The 18133-nt window shown below is 46.0% G+C and overlaps 1 protein-coding gene across 2 annotated transcripts; it reads right to left on the bottom strand.

Moving 5' to 3' along the window:
- Positions 1-7860: 7860 nt before the first annotated feature.
- On the bottom strand, positions 7861-17679 carry LOC121543657 (prosaposin receptor GPR37). Of its 2 annotated transcripts, none has more exons than XM_041853698.2 (2): positions 15920-17679; positions 7861-8749 (listed from the first exon to the last, which is right to left on the bottom strand). In XM_041853698.2, exons 1-2 carry the CDS (start codon positions 17030-17032, stop codon positions 7934-7936), a joined length of 1929 nt encoding a protein of 642 aa, XP_041709632.1. In that variant the 5' UTR covers positions 17033-17679; the 3' UTR covers positions 7861-7933. The 2 variants fall into 2 exon arrangements, with proteins under 2 accessions (XP_041709632.1, XP_041709633.1); XM_041853699.2 differs by having other exon boundaries at positions 17285-17679.
- Between the last annotated feature and the right edge of the window lie 454 nt (positions 17680-18133).

Genomic DNA, 18133 nt, shown 5'->3' with positions numbered 1-18133 from the left:
GATGGGCCCCATAATTAATAGACAACTTTGCAAGTAAAATTTGCTCTCATTCAGTGCTGTATCGTCCTGCCTGACAAAAATACATACAGTTACACATGTTTCTTGATGTTGTGGCTAGTATAATCTGCTCTAAGGAAAACAAGTGGGCTCAGACATTGGAATTAGATTTCTTTGGGTCCAAGTTTCCTTGAAGGATTTTGTATCTTTAACCCCTACCTACTCTTGTAATTAAGTCAGGGGCCATCACATATTATCTTTGGGGCCACCATAGATTTAGCCTCAAATCCAATATGGCGTCCAAAATCCAATATGGCTGCCATAATACCATTTGATGGAGGTTAAATCACGTGTAAATATGAATTTTGTAGATGAGAGATTATTTTGAAATGTGTATAACACTCAATTTGAATCCAATATGGCCAAATTGATTACACTCAAACAGCTTCACCAGCATATAAGTTACCCTTGTTTATTTTGTATCGAATGTGTTATTCTGTCTTTAAAAGGATTTCATGAGGCTCTTGGTACATCTAGTACTATGAGTGGCACTGCCATGCCTCTGTTGTGTTTGAATACCTAAAGCCAAATAGCTTTTCAATGTGTGTTCATGTTTAAATCTCATTCACGCACTTACAGCATATCAACAATGGGCAATTCCGCAAAATATAATAACAAGCCTTTCACAACACAAGCACATAGTAGCATAACCAAGTTACAGGAAAGAAACCTGTTATACAACAGTCAGCTACTCTAGTAGCCTATATGTACAGCTCTAACCTTTCCCCTCTTTTCCCCAAGTGCAAGGTTGATTCAACACCCTTTGAGATGACAGGACATGAGTGTGTCCTAACAGGGTGAGGAGACAAAGTAATCAGTAGTGGTTCTAGTTCTCGGACCAGCTTGCACAGCTAACTGGTCATACTGGGCAAGCTGCAGCGACAAGGGCACTATCCTTCCTGTATGACTGGCGGGGTATTGAGGCTGTGGGGTGATCAGTATCCAATTCTACAACAGTTGGGTGCAGACACTCAGGAGATGCAGCTTGCATGCCAACAAGACCCATTGACTAATCTCAGCCTGAATGATGCTGGGGTTACTTCAGTAGTGGAATGGTTAGTTGTTTGGTTGTGAAGGAAAGGAGAGTCTGTGAAAGAGCTGTCACAAACAGACCTGTCCTTAGATCTTTCCAATGCCTAATTGACCTGTGGGAGGAGTTTTTAATGTTGAATGAGACTTAAGAGCCCAATCCTGGAGGTACAAGTTATACCACAGTTATTGAGCTAGGGAGAGGGTGTCATGGTTGGATTCTCTTTCCTTTCGTTGGAGCCTCCCAGTTGCCTCATTGATCCTCAAAGAGGCTCGTGACTTGGAATACTAGGTGTTGTCATGCCAAGCAGTCTGTTGCCTTTTCTATATCCAGAAAAAGGTGTTTGAGTGTAATTATGGCAGGCATATTGTATTCCCAACATAGTAGAATTGCACAAAAATAGACTTGAGTACAGATCATAAGAACAGTACACAAATCTGAAAGATGTCTCTCATTTCAAACATGCATATAAAATCTAATCAAATCAAATCACATTTTATTGGTCGCGTACACAGATTTGCAGATGTTATCGCAGGTGCAGCGAAATGCTTGCGTTTCTAGCTCCAACAGTGCAGTAATACCTAGCAATACAAATAAAAAATAAAAACACAATACACACATCATCCAGAAAATAAATAAATTAAGAAATATCAGAACGAGCAATGTCAGAAACCGGAATATAAATATATAGACATATAATGTATTAAATATATACTGCAAATATATATATATATATATATATATACATATAATGGTGTGTTTTGTATGTAAACATAGTTCAATGACTAGAATACAGTATATACATACAGTAAAAGTGGGTAAAACAGTATGTAAACATTATTAAAGTGACCAGTGTTCAATGACTCAATGTATATAGGGAAGCAGTCTCTACGGTGCAGGGTAGAGTACCGGGTGGTAGTCAGCAAACAGTGACTAAGACTAGTGGTGATTGTTAAACAGTCTGAGTCGGAGATAGAAGCTGTTTCTCAGTCTCTCTGTCCCAGCTTTGATGCACCTGTACTGTCTCTGCTTTCTAGATGGTAGCGGGGTGAACATGTCGTGGCTCGGGTGGCAGCGGTACTTGATGATCTTCTTGGCCTTCCTGTGACACCAGGTGCTGTAAATGTCCTGGAGGGCAGGCAGTGTGCCCTCAGTGATGTGTTGGGTTGACTGCACCACCCTCTGGAGAGCCCTGCGGTTGTGGACGATGTCATTGCCATACCAGGCGGTGATACAGCCCGACAGGATGCTCTCAATGGTGCATCTGTAGAAGTTTGTGAGTTTCTTCAGCCTCCTGTTTGTATGAAGGGACCAATTTATCCAATACATATACAGGTGATTAAACCACCATTGGTAATTAAACCACCATTGGAAACCCCATTGTATTGTGGCAGCCATTTTGGATTTTGAACGCCTAATTGGATTTTGGGGGGATTATATTACAATAGCCACAACATAGAAAAACTGTAACTGTATGTATTTTTGTCAGGTAGGACGATATAGAGTGGCGCAGTGGTCTAAGGCATTGCATCTCAGTGCTTGAGGCATCACTACAGACCCCCTGGTTTGATTCCAGGCTGTATCACAACCGGCCGTGATTGGGAGTCCCTTAGGGCGGCGCACAATTGGCCCAGCGTCGTCCGGGTTTGGCCGGTGTAGGCCGTCATTGTAAATAAGAATTTGTTCTTAAATGAATTGCCTAGTTAAATATAGGTAAAATAAAATAAAAATACATAAATACAGCACTGAATAAGAGCAAATTTGACTTGTCTATTAATCAGTTACCAAAAAGTTAAGCTTACGTTCATCATAAATATTCATAGTTGACATTCCCTCCTATTGTATCGCTGTGTTTACAGGTCTATATTTCCAGGATGCAGACAACTGACTACTTGTATTCCAAATTTTAGCAATATCAGTGCCTGCAATATTGGGTTACAGATCTTATGCGGCCCATCCCCCCTTCAGCCAGGCATTATTCTGCACTTTTTGAGTTTAGGGGGTGTTCACAATATCTATAAATTTAACCACTTTTGCAGTAAAATATTTAAACAACCATCCATTTCATAAATGGGAGACATAAGAGATGTGAAAAACATGGTTGTGTTTTGTTCTACCTCGGGTAGGGGTATCTCAAAAGCTAAAGACCTTTTTGAGCATTGGCCACTAGCCTAATGGGCTATACTTAAAGTGAACATTGCCATTGGCTGCATGGAGTCGCATTAAGTGAAATCCCATGCAGCGTTCCAGCACTGGAATGTGAGATGAAATCTAGACCTTGATTAGGCTGATAGAAATCCTCATTATTTCGTTGAATGATTTTCAATTTGAGTGTCATTATTTCTATATAGCCTACACTTTCTTGTTCTGAACTTTTAACGCGAGTAGGACGGATGTAGCTTCATTACAATGATCAAGAGCAGCTGCTCACCAATTTGACAGCTTCAACGCAGTTCCACCTCCCACACCTCCAAAACATTAGCTATGTGGGTGTCGGTTAACGCTTGATCTGATTGAATCTATGCCTTATTTGATTTTTCTTGATCTCCGATCTCTAGTGTGGCAGCACCCTCGTCTCTTCCACCCTAATGCACACATAATACTGTAGGGTTTAGGTTCCTGTCTACATTGCCCAAGATACATATTTCAGATTGATTGTATAGATAGAGGGTTGGGAAAGCCACTCAAAACCCCAATTGTGGACTCAAATCAATAGTATGCATAGAGCAGCATGCCGTAGAATCTCATTCTCTCTCTCTCTCTCTCTCTCTCTCTCTCTCTCTCTCTCTCTCTCTCTCTCTCTCTCTCTCTCTCTCTCTCTCTCTCTCTCTCTCTCTCTCTCTCTCTCTCTCTCTCTCTCTCTCTCTCTCTCTCTCTTTCTCTCACCCATGTTAACTCAAATGGCGCTGACAAATTGTCTCAGAGATGGTTGGAAATGAGGTCTTGGGCCAGTGAATCGCATCGTGACTGGCTCCTTATACATAAACATGTCTTAGCATGGTTCCCAGTTTACAACCTAGCACTCTGTCTAAAAAAACTAAATTCGTTTATCACTTTGTCATCTCTTCTGCAGTGCATATGTATGCTGTTCTGTACAGTTGACTGCTGGTTCATTTGCTGGGGTTGAATTATGCATTGTTCCCACTGTGCTACTGGATGAACGTGTTTGACTGGACAGATCAAAACTCACCCATTAAAATGCCTGTGGTTAGCATGCTGCAGAGAGAGAGAAAGAGGGAGAAGAGCAAATTCAGAGAGAGAGGTTAGAGAGGGAGAGAGAGAGAGAGAAGTTAGAGGTAGATCAAACACACACAGAAATACAGAATATTCCTCTACTCCTCAAGGCATATCTCAATTTCCTTGCAAGCGTGTGAAACATGGCCATCAAAATGAATATCAGGCTCCTCCAAGTACAACTCTGATTCTGTCCAATATATTTGCACTCAGAGAACCCATGGAAGACAGTAATGACTGTTGACAGCAGGTAGACTCAGAACTCATATTTTTGGCAAACAGAATAAAGTGAGATTAGCAGGAGGATACTCAGAGTCAGTGGAGAGTGGGTTGACAGTGATGTGAGGAGAAAGGGGCTAGCGACTAGCTTTAGTTTGCAGAAAGAAATGTGAGGCGCAAGGGCTAGCTAGTTTTAGTACTGGGCTGCAGTGATGTGAGTAGAAAGGGCAAGCTAGCGTTAGCGCTGGGCTGCAGTGATTTGAGGAGAAAGGTCTAGTTAGCGTTAGCTCTGGGCTGCAATGATGTGAGGAGAAAGGGGCTAGCATTAGCGTAGCACTGGCCATGGCTAACGCTGATGTGCTGTGAGCTCGTGTCAGGGCTAATGACTAACTGTTATGATGTCACCCTGCGCAAAATATACTCATACTGTATGTTTACTAGAATTTTATAAGCATGACTGCTGATACTGTAATACAAGCCAGGCAGCTCAATAGATGTAGCCTACCAGTTTCCCGGACCCAGATTAAGCCTATTCCTGGACTGAAAATCATGAAACTCAATGGGAATCTTAAATTTAATTTCAGGCTTAATCTGGGTGTGGGAAACTGGTCCTGCGATTGAATGATAATGACAACATTGAGTTGAATAAGGCAGAGTATTCTTCATCCTGCTCCCTCAGAGACAAACAGACAGAGGCTCAGAGAGACAGACAGAGGCGCAGATGGAGCTGTAGACAGGGCTGTAGCCGCTAAGGCTCTGATTGAGTGTGATTGAGCCACTGTGACGTCTAGAGTCCTATTGTTTTTAGGAAAATTACCAGCATGAATGGCACAGATACCTGTCATCCTATTTGGGACGCAACAGCGACAGCAGCCCACAATGCAGTTTGATCTCAGATGTCAAGAGAAGGAGAAAGATTCAGACAATAGCCCCAATTTATGTTTTTTTTTTTTTAAGTGCACAGAACTGTTATTTTAATCATGATGTAAATTGGGCTTTTTGATTCAGAATCTGAGAGGTGAACGACATAGACGTCACAGTCCTGCATAAGATGGCAAGAACCAATGCAAATCCTGTTGACTGTCTGTTGCAAATGGAATGGAAATGGAATGTTGATTGATGGTCAGTTGAATGTTACTCCTAATCATTTCTTGATAGAACGTCAGAAGACATAGATTGTCAGTAGAAATTAGAATACGTGTGTCTTGTCAATAGAATGTTAGTGTGGTCCATTCCTGCTTGTTTTTCAGAGCTGTTCTCTTACACAGACAGAAATAGCTGATCTATCTCTCTCTCTCTCTCTCTCTCTCTCTCTCTCTCTCTCTCTCTCTCTCTCTCTCTCTCTCTCTCTCTCTCTCTCTCTCTCTCTCTCTCTCTCTCTCTCTCTCTCTCTGTGACACATCAAATAGAGGAGCGGATGTGCTGTGGTGTGAGAAAGAAAATACCACCTCCTCAGAGCAGTGGGAGTGCAGCAGTATACACAGCACAGTCCTCCAGGAGCGGAAACAGAGCTGGTTCTGCTTAGTCTTCTTAAGACAGATAATTCTGTTATGGGGATAATAAACACAACATTCATCTCTCCTTATCGCCACGAACACAGACTCAGGTATATGCTAGACGCGTCTTTGCTATCGTCATCGTTGTATAACACTGTAAAGAAGGTTATAAGGGAATGATATGCAGAGATATATGCTATTGATATATGTTCTGCTCTGTCTGTGTAACCTATAGATGATGAATATGGAAGCATCTGTGGTGTCACACACCCACAGTGCGTTTGTATCCGGATGTATGGGAAAAACATTGTGAATTCTAATTATAATAAAGAATGATATTTTCAGGTCTGGAATACAAAGAAAGTCATACACTCAAACCAATTTATATACAGCACTGCAGTTCTGCAGTCAAAATCAAGTTATTTATTTAATCAAAGGGACCGTTTTTGTTGCCTATATAAAAAGCTATTTAGAAACCAGAAACTAGACTGATGACTGTGTGTGCTTACATCTTCTGGTATCAAATACAGACAGATTGAACAAGATACTCACAGTTCAATAAAACAGTTTACAAGAATCACTGACTTCATCAAGAGTTTGAATCACAACACTACACTTGGCCATTTATAATAAGTTACTGTCAGAAAAGAGACAGAAAAGAGAAAGAGAGGAAAGGTGTTTGGCAGTGCAGAGTTGTATGCAGAAATCAACTACGACAATTACAGTAATATTAATGCGCATTAAAAGAAAACAATTACAATATGCTTGTAATATCCTCATATCCCTCCTCCATATCCTTCCTTCTTTCCTTCTCTATATATCTTTCCTTCACTAGAGTGATAGAGTGTGTATTATACAGTATGTACAGTCCAGTGTGTGAGTAAGGTGTGTGTGAACTGAAACGTGAGTGCAGAGTTTGAGTGAGGTGTGACGTGAGTTTGTCCGGTCCAGCTCAGTCCACTCCAGTCAAGCATTCGGAGTCCACTCCAGCCCAGCCAAGTCCAGCCCAGCTACGCCTAGTCCACTCCACTGAGTCCATTTCAGCTCAACACAGTCCAGTGGTCTCGAGTGTCTGGCTTTGTCCATTCATGTCTGGTCCCAGTTCAGACCACTGGGTTTGTGTACTGGATTTGAGCACAGTAGATGTATTTGTGTTGTAGTGCAGTTGGATTGTTGTGCAGTTGTCTCGGCAGTATGGCTGTTTAGATGTTACTTGCTCCCTGCGGATGTATAGTGTGTAGTCCTGGCACTTTTTCCCTGCTAGTGTGTAGTTATATATACAGTAGTTGTGTAATAGTGTAATCGTATACTGTACAGTAGTTGTGTGGCCCTAGCACCCAGTTTGTCAGTTGTGTAGCTAATTGTGTAGTTGGCTCCTGTAGTTTTGTACTGTAGGTGTCCAGGTATGTAATCCAAGCAGTTTGATCCTGCTTGTGAAATGTTGTATATTTCTGTAGTTGTAAAGGTGTGCATTCACAGCAGTTTGACTCTGCAGGTGTGATGTTGTACAGTTCTGTGTACTAGCATGTTTGTATAGTCCTGCAGGTGTGTAGTTGTGTAGTCATTAAAGGTCCAATGCAGCTGTTTTTATCTCAATATCAAATCATTTCTGGTTAACAATTTTGCTAGGATTGTCTTGGAGTGGTCTGACTGGGGAGGGGAAACTAGCTGTTTTTGGCAGAGAAGTTTGTAACTCTCTTTCTTATTGGTCTATTAACTAATTTACTGCCTGATGATGTCACCAGGCAGGCCAAAACTCCCACCAAAACAGGCTGAAATTTCAGGCGGTATTATTAGTATTATTCCAACCTCATAGTGTGGAAATATACACTGAACATAAAACACAGGAAAATCACATTTTTCACTGCACTGGACCTTTAACAGTAGTTGTGTGGTTTTAACAGTTGGACCCTGCAGGAGTGTAGTTGCTGAGCTCTCTGCGTATGGTGCTGAAGGGCGACAGCTCCAGCTCTGTGGTACACTCATGTTCATTATCATCACTAGCCGTGCCTGAGGAGTGGGTATGGTTACAGCAGCAGCAACAACAACAATCCAGGAAGGCCCTGCCTAGCGGGCGACATAACAATAGGAGCAACACTGGCGTCACTGCCGCCCGGCAGAACAACAACAGCTGTGACAGGAGGTGTAAGACCGCCATGGTCCTCTCCGGCACGCCCGCCGCCATGTATGCCGATACGATGTTACAGATGTTCTCCGGGACCACGCAGGCGCCGTAGACGATGGCGAGCGCCACAACGGTACAGTTCATCTGGCTTTCTAGGCGTATCTGCTTCTTGTTGCCGCGGACGGAGGCCTGCTCGGCGCGGCGGATCTTGCGGGCGGTGACGAGGGAACAGCCGATGGTGAAGAGCGTAGGGAGGCAGAAGTAACAGCCGAAGCACCACCAGAGCCGCGCGCCCTCGTAGGTTAGACCCAGGACGTAGAGCGTATCCGGGAGCGACGTCGAGATGCGCACCACACAGCGCTCCGTTGGGGGGTCATCCGGGAGGACGGGGTCCTCTGTGACCAGCTGGCGGATCAGGAGCTCAGGGAGAGCCAACAGGAGCGCTCCGATCCAGATGACGGCGAGCTTGGCTGTAGTGGAGGTGCAGTTCTCAATCATCTCATAGTACATCTGGACGTTGGTGGCTGCACGGAACCGGTCAATGCACAGAGCGCACAGGGTGAAGGTGGTCACACCTAGAGATGCCACCTGGGGACAAATACATGGAGAAATGGTTAATGGTTTATCAAATGGTTTATCACAAAGACAAATGGTTTATCAGAATGTTGAGTCATCTGACAGTACACACCAAATAGATATTTTTAGTTTTACTTTCACAAAGATGACAACACAATTCTTAGAAATCTGACAGAGGATTGTACAGTCATTCCTTGAATTGAAAGAATGAATTAAACTGAAAAAGATGCCACATTCTAAGCTTCTCAAACTTAGAAAACACATCATTCAGAACCAAGTCTCTGCTCTGCTTTGGTTCGAGTCTGAAAGACTAACGCACAGCAAGGAACCTGGAACATATTCCTCTCCAGCTGGAATCACTGTCACGGTCGTCTAAGAGCGAAGGAGACCAAGGCGCAGCGTGTGCAAGAAACATGACTTTATTAATTAAAGTTACGAACTACAAACAAAAGACGACTCATGAAGTCCACGGTACACCGACCGAAACGGAACAAAACACGCAGCACAACGACAGGCGAACAACAACACACAATCTAACTAACACAAAACAGGGAACTTATAGGACACGTAATTAAGATCACATACATCCCTGGGTCCCAGAACGGTAAGGCAGACGCCCTGTCCCGGCAGTATGACACAGAGGAGAGGTCCATTGAGCCTACTTCCATACTGCCGGAGTCTTGTCTGGTGGCTCCGGTAGTGTGGGAGGTCGATGCGGAAATCGAGCGGGCGCTGCGTACCGACCCTACTCCCCCCGAGTGTCCTGTGGGGCGGACGTACGTTCCGCTCGAGGTTCGTGATCGGCTTATTTCTTGGGCTCATACATCACCCTCCTCTGGACATCCTGGTATTGGTCGGACGGTGCACTGCCTTAGCGTGAAATACTGGTGGCCAACGTTTGCCAGGGATGTGAGGGTTTATGTCTCCTCCTGCTCGGTATGTGCCCAGTGTAAGGCACCTAGACATTTGCCCAGAGGTAAGTTACATCCCTCTGCCCGTTCCACAACGACCATGGTCCCACCTCTCGGTAGATTTTGTGACCGATCTACCTCCTTCCCAGGGTAATACCACCATTTTGGTCGTTGTGGATCGGTTTTCTAAGGCCTGTCGTCTCCTCCCACTGCCGGGTCTCCCTACTGCCCTACAGACCGCCGAGGCCCTCTTTACCCACGTGTTCCGGCACTATGGGGTCCCCGAGGATATTGTGTCCGACCGAGGTCCCCAGTTCACCTCCAGAGTCTGGGGGGCTTTCATGGAACGCCTGGGGGTCTCGGTTAGCCTTACCTCGGGGTACCACCCAGAGAGCAATGGGCAGGTTGAACGTGTGAACCAGGATGTGGGTAGGTTTTGAGGTCCTATTGCCGGGACCGGCCGGAGGAGTGGTCGAGGTATATCCCCTGGGCAGAGATGGCCCAGAACTCTCTCCGCCACTCCTCCACCGGATTAACACCTTTCCAGTGTATTTTAGGGTATCAGCCGGTCCTGGCACCGTGGCACGAGAGCCAGACCGAGGCCCCCTGCGGTGGACGAGTGGATTCGGCGCTCGGAGGAGACGTGGGACGCTGCCCATGTCCATCTGCAGCGTGCCATCCGTCAACAAAAGGCGAGCGCCGATCGCCACCGCAGTGAGGGGCCGGTGTACGCACCGGGAGATCGAGTCTGGCTCTCGACTCGAAACCTGCCCCTCCGCCTGCCCCTGCCGGAAGCTGGGTCGGCGGTTTGTGGGGCCCTTCAAAGTCCTGAGAAGATTGAACGAGGTGTGTTACAGATTACAACTACCTATTGAGTACAAAAATATTAACCCCTCGTTCCATGTGTCTCTTCTCAGGCCGGTGGTAGCTGGTCCACTCCAAGAGGAGGAGATAGGAGAGACCCCTCCACCCCCTTTGGACATCGAGGGGGCACCGCGTACAGGGTCCGGACTATATTGGACTCGAGGCGCCGGAGGAGTGGTCTCCAGTATCTCGTGGAGTGGGAGGGGTACGGTCCGGAGGAACGGTGCTGGGTGCCTAGGAGGGACATTCTCGACCCATCCCTCCTGACAGAGTTCCACCGTGGGCATCCCACGCGCCCGGGTCCGCGTCCTCCTGGCCGTCCCGAGACCGGGGTCGGCGCACGGCTGGAGCCGCGCGTCAAGGGGGGGGTACTGTCACGGTTTCGGCCGAGGCTGCTCCTCCTCCTGGTTCGGGCAGGCTTCGGCGTTCGTCGTCCCCGGAATACTAGCTGCCACCGTTGTATGTTTCGTGTATTGATTGCTTTAGTCTGTCTGGTACACCTGTGTCTGTTTGTGTCCTAATTACGTGTCCTATAAGTTCCCTGTTTTGTGTTAGTTAGATTGTGTGTTGTTGTTCGCCTGTCGTTGTGCTGCGTGTTTTGTTCCGTTTCGGTCGGTGTACCGTGGACTTCATGAGTCGTCTTTTGTTTGTAGTTCGTAACTTTAATTAATAAAGTCATGTTTCTTGCACACGCTGCGCCTTGGTCTCCTTCGCTCTTAGACGACCGTGACAATCACTTTGACTGCAGTTACTACAGGGAAAACTAACTGTAGCCAGACCCAGACCCAACTGCTATAGTCTGTATGGTCCTGCTCTGTGATTATTGCTGCTGTAGTTTACTACATAAACAGTAAAGCTGTGGAGATTTCTCTCTCTCTCGCTCTCTCTCCTTCCCCTCTCTCTTCCTCTCTTCTTCTCTCTATCTGTTAATTAGACTAGTGTTTCCCAGACATCCCTGGGAGGCCACAGAGGCTACAGCCTTAGAAACAGCAACATCCTGCAGAGATAGAGATAGAGAGGAGAACCACACATGAACTATGGATCTCTGCCAAAGCTGCTCCTGTTCTAATGAAGTAGAGCCAAATGAGAACAACACTGGGTCAGCCATTAGAGAGACTTATGAAAGGAAAGTAAATACCTGCATGCTATTGTACAGTATGCTCCAGTAGACTTCAAAGAGGTGTATGACAGTGTGCAGGTATTTCTAATCCTTTTATAAGACATGTTAATACCTTGCACCTGGTATTTACTCATGTATACTTCAAAGGAGCATAACATAATTTTTTTCATGTTAATACTAAAACAGTAAAACTGGCAAAAATAAATAAAAAATTGGTGAAACATTGATTTAACCAAAAACTTGGTTCATATCTTGTAAACAAGATCCCTCTTCCATGGTGACTATTGATGACCTTCAGCCTGTGCTGGTCATACAGTGTGATTGGTTGCTTTAAATACAGCTAGAGAGGGCTTCCTGCATCCTGGCCAACCATGCACCATCGCCTCTGTGTGCCAGGTTACTGTCTTCGAGCCCTACTCTGCTTTGTACACTCAGACAGGTGCCAACATGGTGAATATTTCATAGCCTGAACACTGGGCTCAAGACAAGTCAAACTAAACACTGACACACAGACCGGGTGAATTCTTTGATCAGATCTCACAGAGCAGGAGAGAGCGAAGGGGCAGACTAGGACAAGCCCAGCTTTGTACAGATATGTAGATCAAAGATATGTGCATGGGCCAATGGCCATGGTGCTGGAGCTAGTGTGGTGCTAACGCTGCTTAACTGAAAGCTGAGTGTGTGTTTGTGTGTGAGTGCGAGATTATTCCTATCACTAGCCTAATTATTCATACAACAGCCTGACAGCTTCATAATGATTAATGGGCCAATTTGGCAGATCCCTTCTCTGTGTACCTGACCCCTGTCATGTCTGCCTTGTCTGTGGCCATGCTGATGGCAGTCTGTACAGCACCATTGTCTCTGTCTCAGTTATTTGCATTGTACAGCAGGTAATAGAGATATTTCCCCTGTTGCTGGTTTAATAATGGCCCATGAATTCCCTGAGTAAGCTCCTCTGAGCAGTTGCCTTCAAAACCCATGTTATTAATTGGAGTTGAATGGCGACTGAGTGACTGGGGGACCCGCGGCGGGCGGCCATGTTGGATCCTGAGTGGCTGTCATGGTAATGACTCTTATCTATTGATAAATGGGGTAATGCTCACGAATGCACACACACATATACACACACAGACACAGAAACACACACACACGCACACACACACTGAGCGTATTAATAAGCTGACTGTTACAGGCTGACTGCGTCTGACCCTCCCTCTCTCCCTCCCTCTCTCCCTCCTTCCCCAGACCATAACTCCAACAGAAGAAGCCTAGGCCCTGGCTGCCACTCTGCCACAGGGATCATCAGTCTCTCTGTACAGTCAGGGATTGGATCATCACAGAGACAGGCTGGCAGACAGGGTAAATCTGGACCTGAGCACCTGGAGTTATTACTCTTAAGACTCCATGATGTAGCTTCAAGTGGACAATACAGTTATATCCTATTCTACACTGGCCATGCCTACGCATGATTCACACAATTATAAATAAGTCAATATTTGAGTTTTGCTTCTATAATGAGTCATTTTGTTAATTTAGTTTGATTCTCTCTGGGTTGTGATGTTGTTATGTATCTATGTGGTCTATCTCTCAGCAAACTAAACATATTCTCATCCTCTAGCTAACAAAGAGCCTGAATGGGATAAGTATCACCCATCATCCATTATTTACAAACACTAATTATATACACTGAATCATTAACATACAGTATATTCCAATTAACATCATGTATGTGCCCATCAGACCGCATGAGTAATGAGTAATAGAGGGCCAGACAATCTGCTGTTGGGTGGAGTGGTGTGTGTGTGAGTGTTGGAAGAAGTGTATATGTGTATGTGGGAGTGTGTGTGTGTGTATGTGTGTGTGAGAGTCCTTCCCCTAATCACAGTGAGCATGTGCAGAGAGAGGATCGCCGTGGGTAACGATCAGTGGAGGGCAGGCCATCCCACCCATCTGGAATCTCAGCACGCCCTGCTACCGTGTGTGAGTGTGTGTGTGAGAGAGAGTTTCTGCATGTGTAGGTGAGCATGTATTTGTGTGTGAGAGAGAGAGAGAGAGAAAGAGAGAGAGAGAGAGAGAGAGAGAGAGAGAGAGAGAGAGAGAGAGAGAGAGAGAGAGAGAGAGAGAGAGAGAGAGAGAGAGAGAGAGAGAGAGAGAGGGAGAGAGCGAGAAAGAGAGAGAGAGAGAGAGAGAGAGAGAGAGAGAGAGAGAGAGAGAGAGAGAGAGAGAGAGAGAGAGAGAGAGAGAGAGAGAGAGAGAGAGAGAGAGAGACAGAGAGTCTAGGTGTGTGTGAGATTTAGTGTGTGTTTGAGATTCTGTGCATGTGTGTCCATAAGTGAGAGCGATTGAGCCTATGCATGTGTGCGCCCACGTACATGGGTGTCAGGGTGATGAATGTCTAGCTATTAACACCAATCCCAGCACAATGCAGTCCTCCACCTCTGATCTGAATGGCTCCCAGTAGAATGTCTATTCCCTGCAGCAGACTGGGATGAGTTTATCTCACTGCAGACAGCAGCACCTCAGCCTCCCAGTATCTCTCTGTCTGAGAATGGACAAAGCTGCTGGAGAGAACCCCTCTATGCCTATCTGAGCCTCACTGTTCTCACTGAACTTATAGAAGCAATATCTTTACTATTCACTACTGGCTGCGGCTGTTGCTATAGCCTACACTACAGACATTAGCCATGGACACGATTCACATAACAGCACTCATAACCCATAAGGTCCTCTTCCACTCAGCCTCTCTCCTTAGAGCTCTGCACATCACTGGAGACTTGATTCCATACACATACTCACACACACACGAGCAGGCTACAGAAGCCACGCACACACATTCAGTACACACAACACAGAGAGGTCCTCCCATCAGTTTCAGAGGGACTGTCCATGTCTCAGTGGAATAGTGTAGCGGCTCTCCTCCTCTCCTAGCTGTCTGTATCTAATGCATTATCATCACCATTGTAGCTGGGCTCATATCTACTGTCTGGGCTCTGGGGATTGGAATATGGGTTTATGCATGTGTATGTGTGCGTGTCTGTGTGGTCATGTATGTACATACGTGTCTTCGTCTGTGAGTCTGTCTAATTGTGTCTGCACACACATCTGTGTGTGGGTGTGTGTCATGAATCAGTGGGCAATACAGCCCGAGGCTTCCTCTCCTCCCAGTGGACTGTTCTCTCACACATCCTGCCCACGGAGCGACTTTACTCCCCACTTAACCCACATACAGTCACAGTGGATCAGCTCAGCACTGCACTGGGCTGAGGACACACAGGGTTGAGGACACACAGGGCTGAGGACACGCACAGACACACACATGCACACGCAAGGCCGGACGACACACATGCATGCACTGATGCATGCATGGACTCATGGGCATGCATGCCTAAAATTCACAAACGGGCCTGCACGCACTCACCCACACGCACAGACTCCAACCTCCACACACACACACACACACACACACACACACACACACACACACACACACACACACACACACACTAGCCAGACGGTCTACTGACACCTTCTTCTGTACAATGAGATTAGGAGTTGTGGGAGAATGAAACTGGATTTAACCCAATGGCCTTCCAAAGGAAAGGCATGACTGCTCACACACAGGTTGAGCATTGCATCACACTGATACCCAGGGTAAAGTAAGATGGCTATAAACTGGGTGTGGAGTTTGTGACTTACTTAGGCCCTTTGTATGTGTAGGTGAGAAAGACAGAGCTATCATAGTAGATAGATACAGAGTTGTGTGCGTGAGAGAGAGAGAGAGAGAGAGAGAGAGAGAGAGAGAGAGAGAGAGAGAGAGAGAGAGAGAGAGAGAGAGAGAGAGAGACACACACACAGAAGTGGGAGAAAAAGAGGGAGAGATAGAGGGAAGGATTTAGTGTGTGGGTGTCATGAGGGGAGGGTGGAGGGAGGAAGGCCACTTCTCTCCAGCAGGTGTATGTAGCAGTGTCACACTGGGTGTCATAATGAGCTGAGGTAACATCTGAGCTTGGTGGGAACTCGTCTTGTTTATTATTGTGCCTATGAGGGCTAATCCCATGTTAGGGTGAAATGGATTAGTGTCATGTTCACTGTGATAGGCTTTCTATCACAACTTGTCCTGAATATAACAATACTGTATTATAAATGTGTAATAGACAATGCAATACTATTTGAAATTGTGCCTATGCAAAGAGAAATGTTCAGATGCCCCATGCCCCATCTTCCACCAATATGAGGAGAAAATATGTCATAGAATCTAATAAAATATAATAGAACATAATAGAATACCTCCAGATATGGCACGATTTTACACGTGAATTCTCCCAGTAGCCAGGACTTAGTCAATTCATGGAAAATGACGAGGGGCAGACAAAAGAAAACAACCACAAAATCCCAGATGGCCAGGTTAGCTATGAGAGAGTTGGAGATGCTCTTCATATAGTAGTTCTGACACACGATGCACAGTATGGCTATGTTCCCTGCTATCCCTGCGAGGAAAATGATAGCAGAAACGCCTGTGATAGCATAAGCTCCAAATGTTTCACTTGTCACAGGGTAAAATGGGTTTCTGATTTCGCTTCCAAAATCTGCTGTGTTGGGAGGGGTCATTGGAGTGGCATCCCACGGGTTTTCCTCCCGGTAAGTAAACATCTCGTTTTTCCTGGTGAAGAAGTCGAGCGGTAGGTCGGTAGAGGTGAGAGCTAGGGGCTTGGGTATTGGTTCCCATGGAGAGAGAGGGGGGCCCAGCCCGTCCACTGCGCTCTGCGCCTGAGATAAAGCCATTGAGCTTTTGTTCAACACTTTTGTCCCCCTCTCCCTCTTAAACGCCTTCTTCTGCTCCTCTTTTGTGCCTCTCTTGCGTCTGTCGCTGTCCAGTAGTCCCTCGCGCTGCTGGCCCATTGCTGTGGGCTTAGTGGTATGGTATCCACCTGCCGTCCCCATGACAGCGGCCGCGCCAATCTCACTATTCAACTTTCTCCTCTTGTGGCGGCGCGTCAGGTCCCTGTGCGGGGTCGCGGAGGAATACCCCAGCGTCAGTGTTCTGTTTGAGTGGTGTTGTTTTAATCCTACATGTCTATGTTTTGTTTCATCCGCAATTACGCGCGTCCTTCTCACAGAAGTAGAATGAATATGTTCCATCCATGTTTGAAGAGTCTGTTTGGAGTAGGACGTACCTGTAGCATGTCCCCCGGAGCGAGTGCTGTCATAAGCTGTGTTTTGGGGACCCTCTCCGATTGCTGTGTGAGCGGTCCTGTGTGTTGCTGTGTCGTTAAGCCCATAATAACCCCCCACTGTTTCTCTAGTTCGTATGTCGCCATTATTTCTGAGAGATAAGACATGTGCATTCCCCAACAACACAAACAGTGTCCTCAGCATCAGAGTCCGCATGGTCCAGATCATAGCGCAGACTGAGAGATATCCTCCTCAGAAAGCCATCTTTATCTCGGTGAAGAGAATAAGCTCCCGTTCAGTCTACACACATAATGACAAAAATTACACTAAACTTAAACACTCAACGTAGATCCCAAACATCTTATAAGGTTTGCAAACTTTTAGCTCATATCCAAATTCAGCGCTGTTGTTCTGTGCCAAGCCAGCCACCACCTCCTCCTGTGAGATGTATTTTGTCAAGTAGAAAGTGTCATGCCTTACCGAACGAGATATCCCTGCAAGGTCCCAATGGAACCACATGCCGCTAGCAAACTCATCTTACAGCGACAACATGGTCACATGCATCTCATATCCATAAACAGCAGATCACCGGACTTTCCCTTGTGAGCCGAGCAGGCTGCACTGGCTGTGGTTGGGTCGGGCTGAGAGTCTCACAGGCTGTGCGGTGCTGCTGCTGTGTGCTGCTGTGTGTTTGTGACACATCTACAAGCTGAGAGAAGAGAAAGAAGAGAGGCGCGGCTCTGGCTGGCTCTCTCTGTCCGCTCCGTGGAGCACCGAGGTGATCTGGGCGTCTCGGGGAGGACTGTGGAGGAAAATGGACTCCCCTGGCAGCTAACCCTGATCTGTCACTCCGCATCCATCAGATCCTGCCTACGGCCGCTGGCAGCCAACCACGCCCGATGACGCGCACGCAATAAATATATCGTCATCATAATTACACATAGAGATATCGCCATATACTGACACCACCACCACTTTCTCCATGGTGTAATATAATATTTTGGGTTTAAACTATTCTGATGTCTATTTGCTCGATATCAGTTATTGTGCAAAACATCTGCAGTAGCCTAGTAGCCTACAGGCTACGTGTACACATCCCAGCTAGCACATAAAGTTCGACAACCATATGTTTCTTAGAGCTTGGTGAGAGCGTGGTTGTCCTTTGGTTATTTTGCATACAACCTTTCTGGGAACAGTGCAGTATAGTTGCTTGGCTTTGGAACATTCTCAGCACAACTTGACAAAAAAACATTTCTTGGTATTTCATTATGTTAACAGAATGTTTCCTAAAAGTTCAAACATGGTTACATTTAATTTCAATTCTGGTAA

Source organism: Coregonus clupeaformis, chromosome 28 (genome assembly GCF_020615455.1).
Source record: "Coregonus clupeaformis isolate EN_2021a chromosome 28, ASM2061545v1, whole genome shotgun sequence".
Lineage (NCBI taxonomy): Eukaryota > Metazoa > Chordata > Actinopteri > Salmoniformes > Salmonidae > Coregonus > Coregonus clupeaformis.
Note: the sequence above shows the minus strand (reverse complement) of the source record. Positions and strands in the feature narration are given on the sequence as shown.

What these genes read in the sequence shown, in the direction of transcription:
- LOC121543657 (XM_041853698.2), bottom strand. Translation starts at nt 17,032, where the DNA reads ATGATCTGGACCATGCGGACTCTGATGCTGAGGACACTGTTTGTGTTG. An exon ending in AAATCGTGCCATATCTGGAG is followed by an intron (nt 8,750 to 15,919) that starts GTATTCTATTAT and finishes ATTTGTCCCCAG; the next exon opens with GTGGCATCTCTAGGTGTGAC.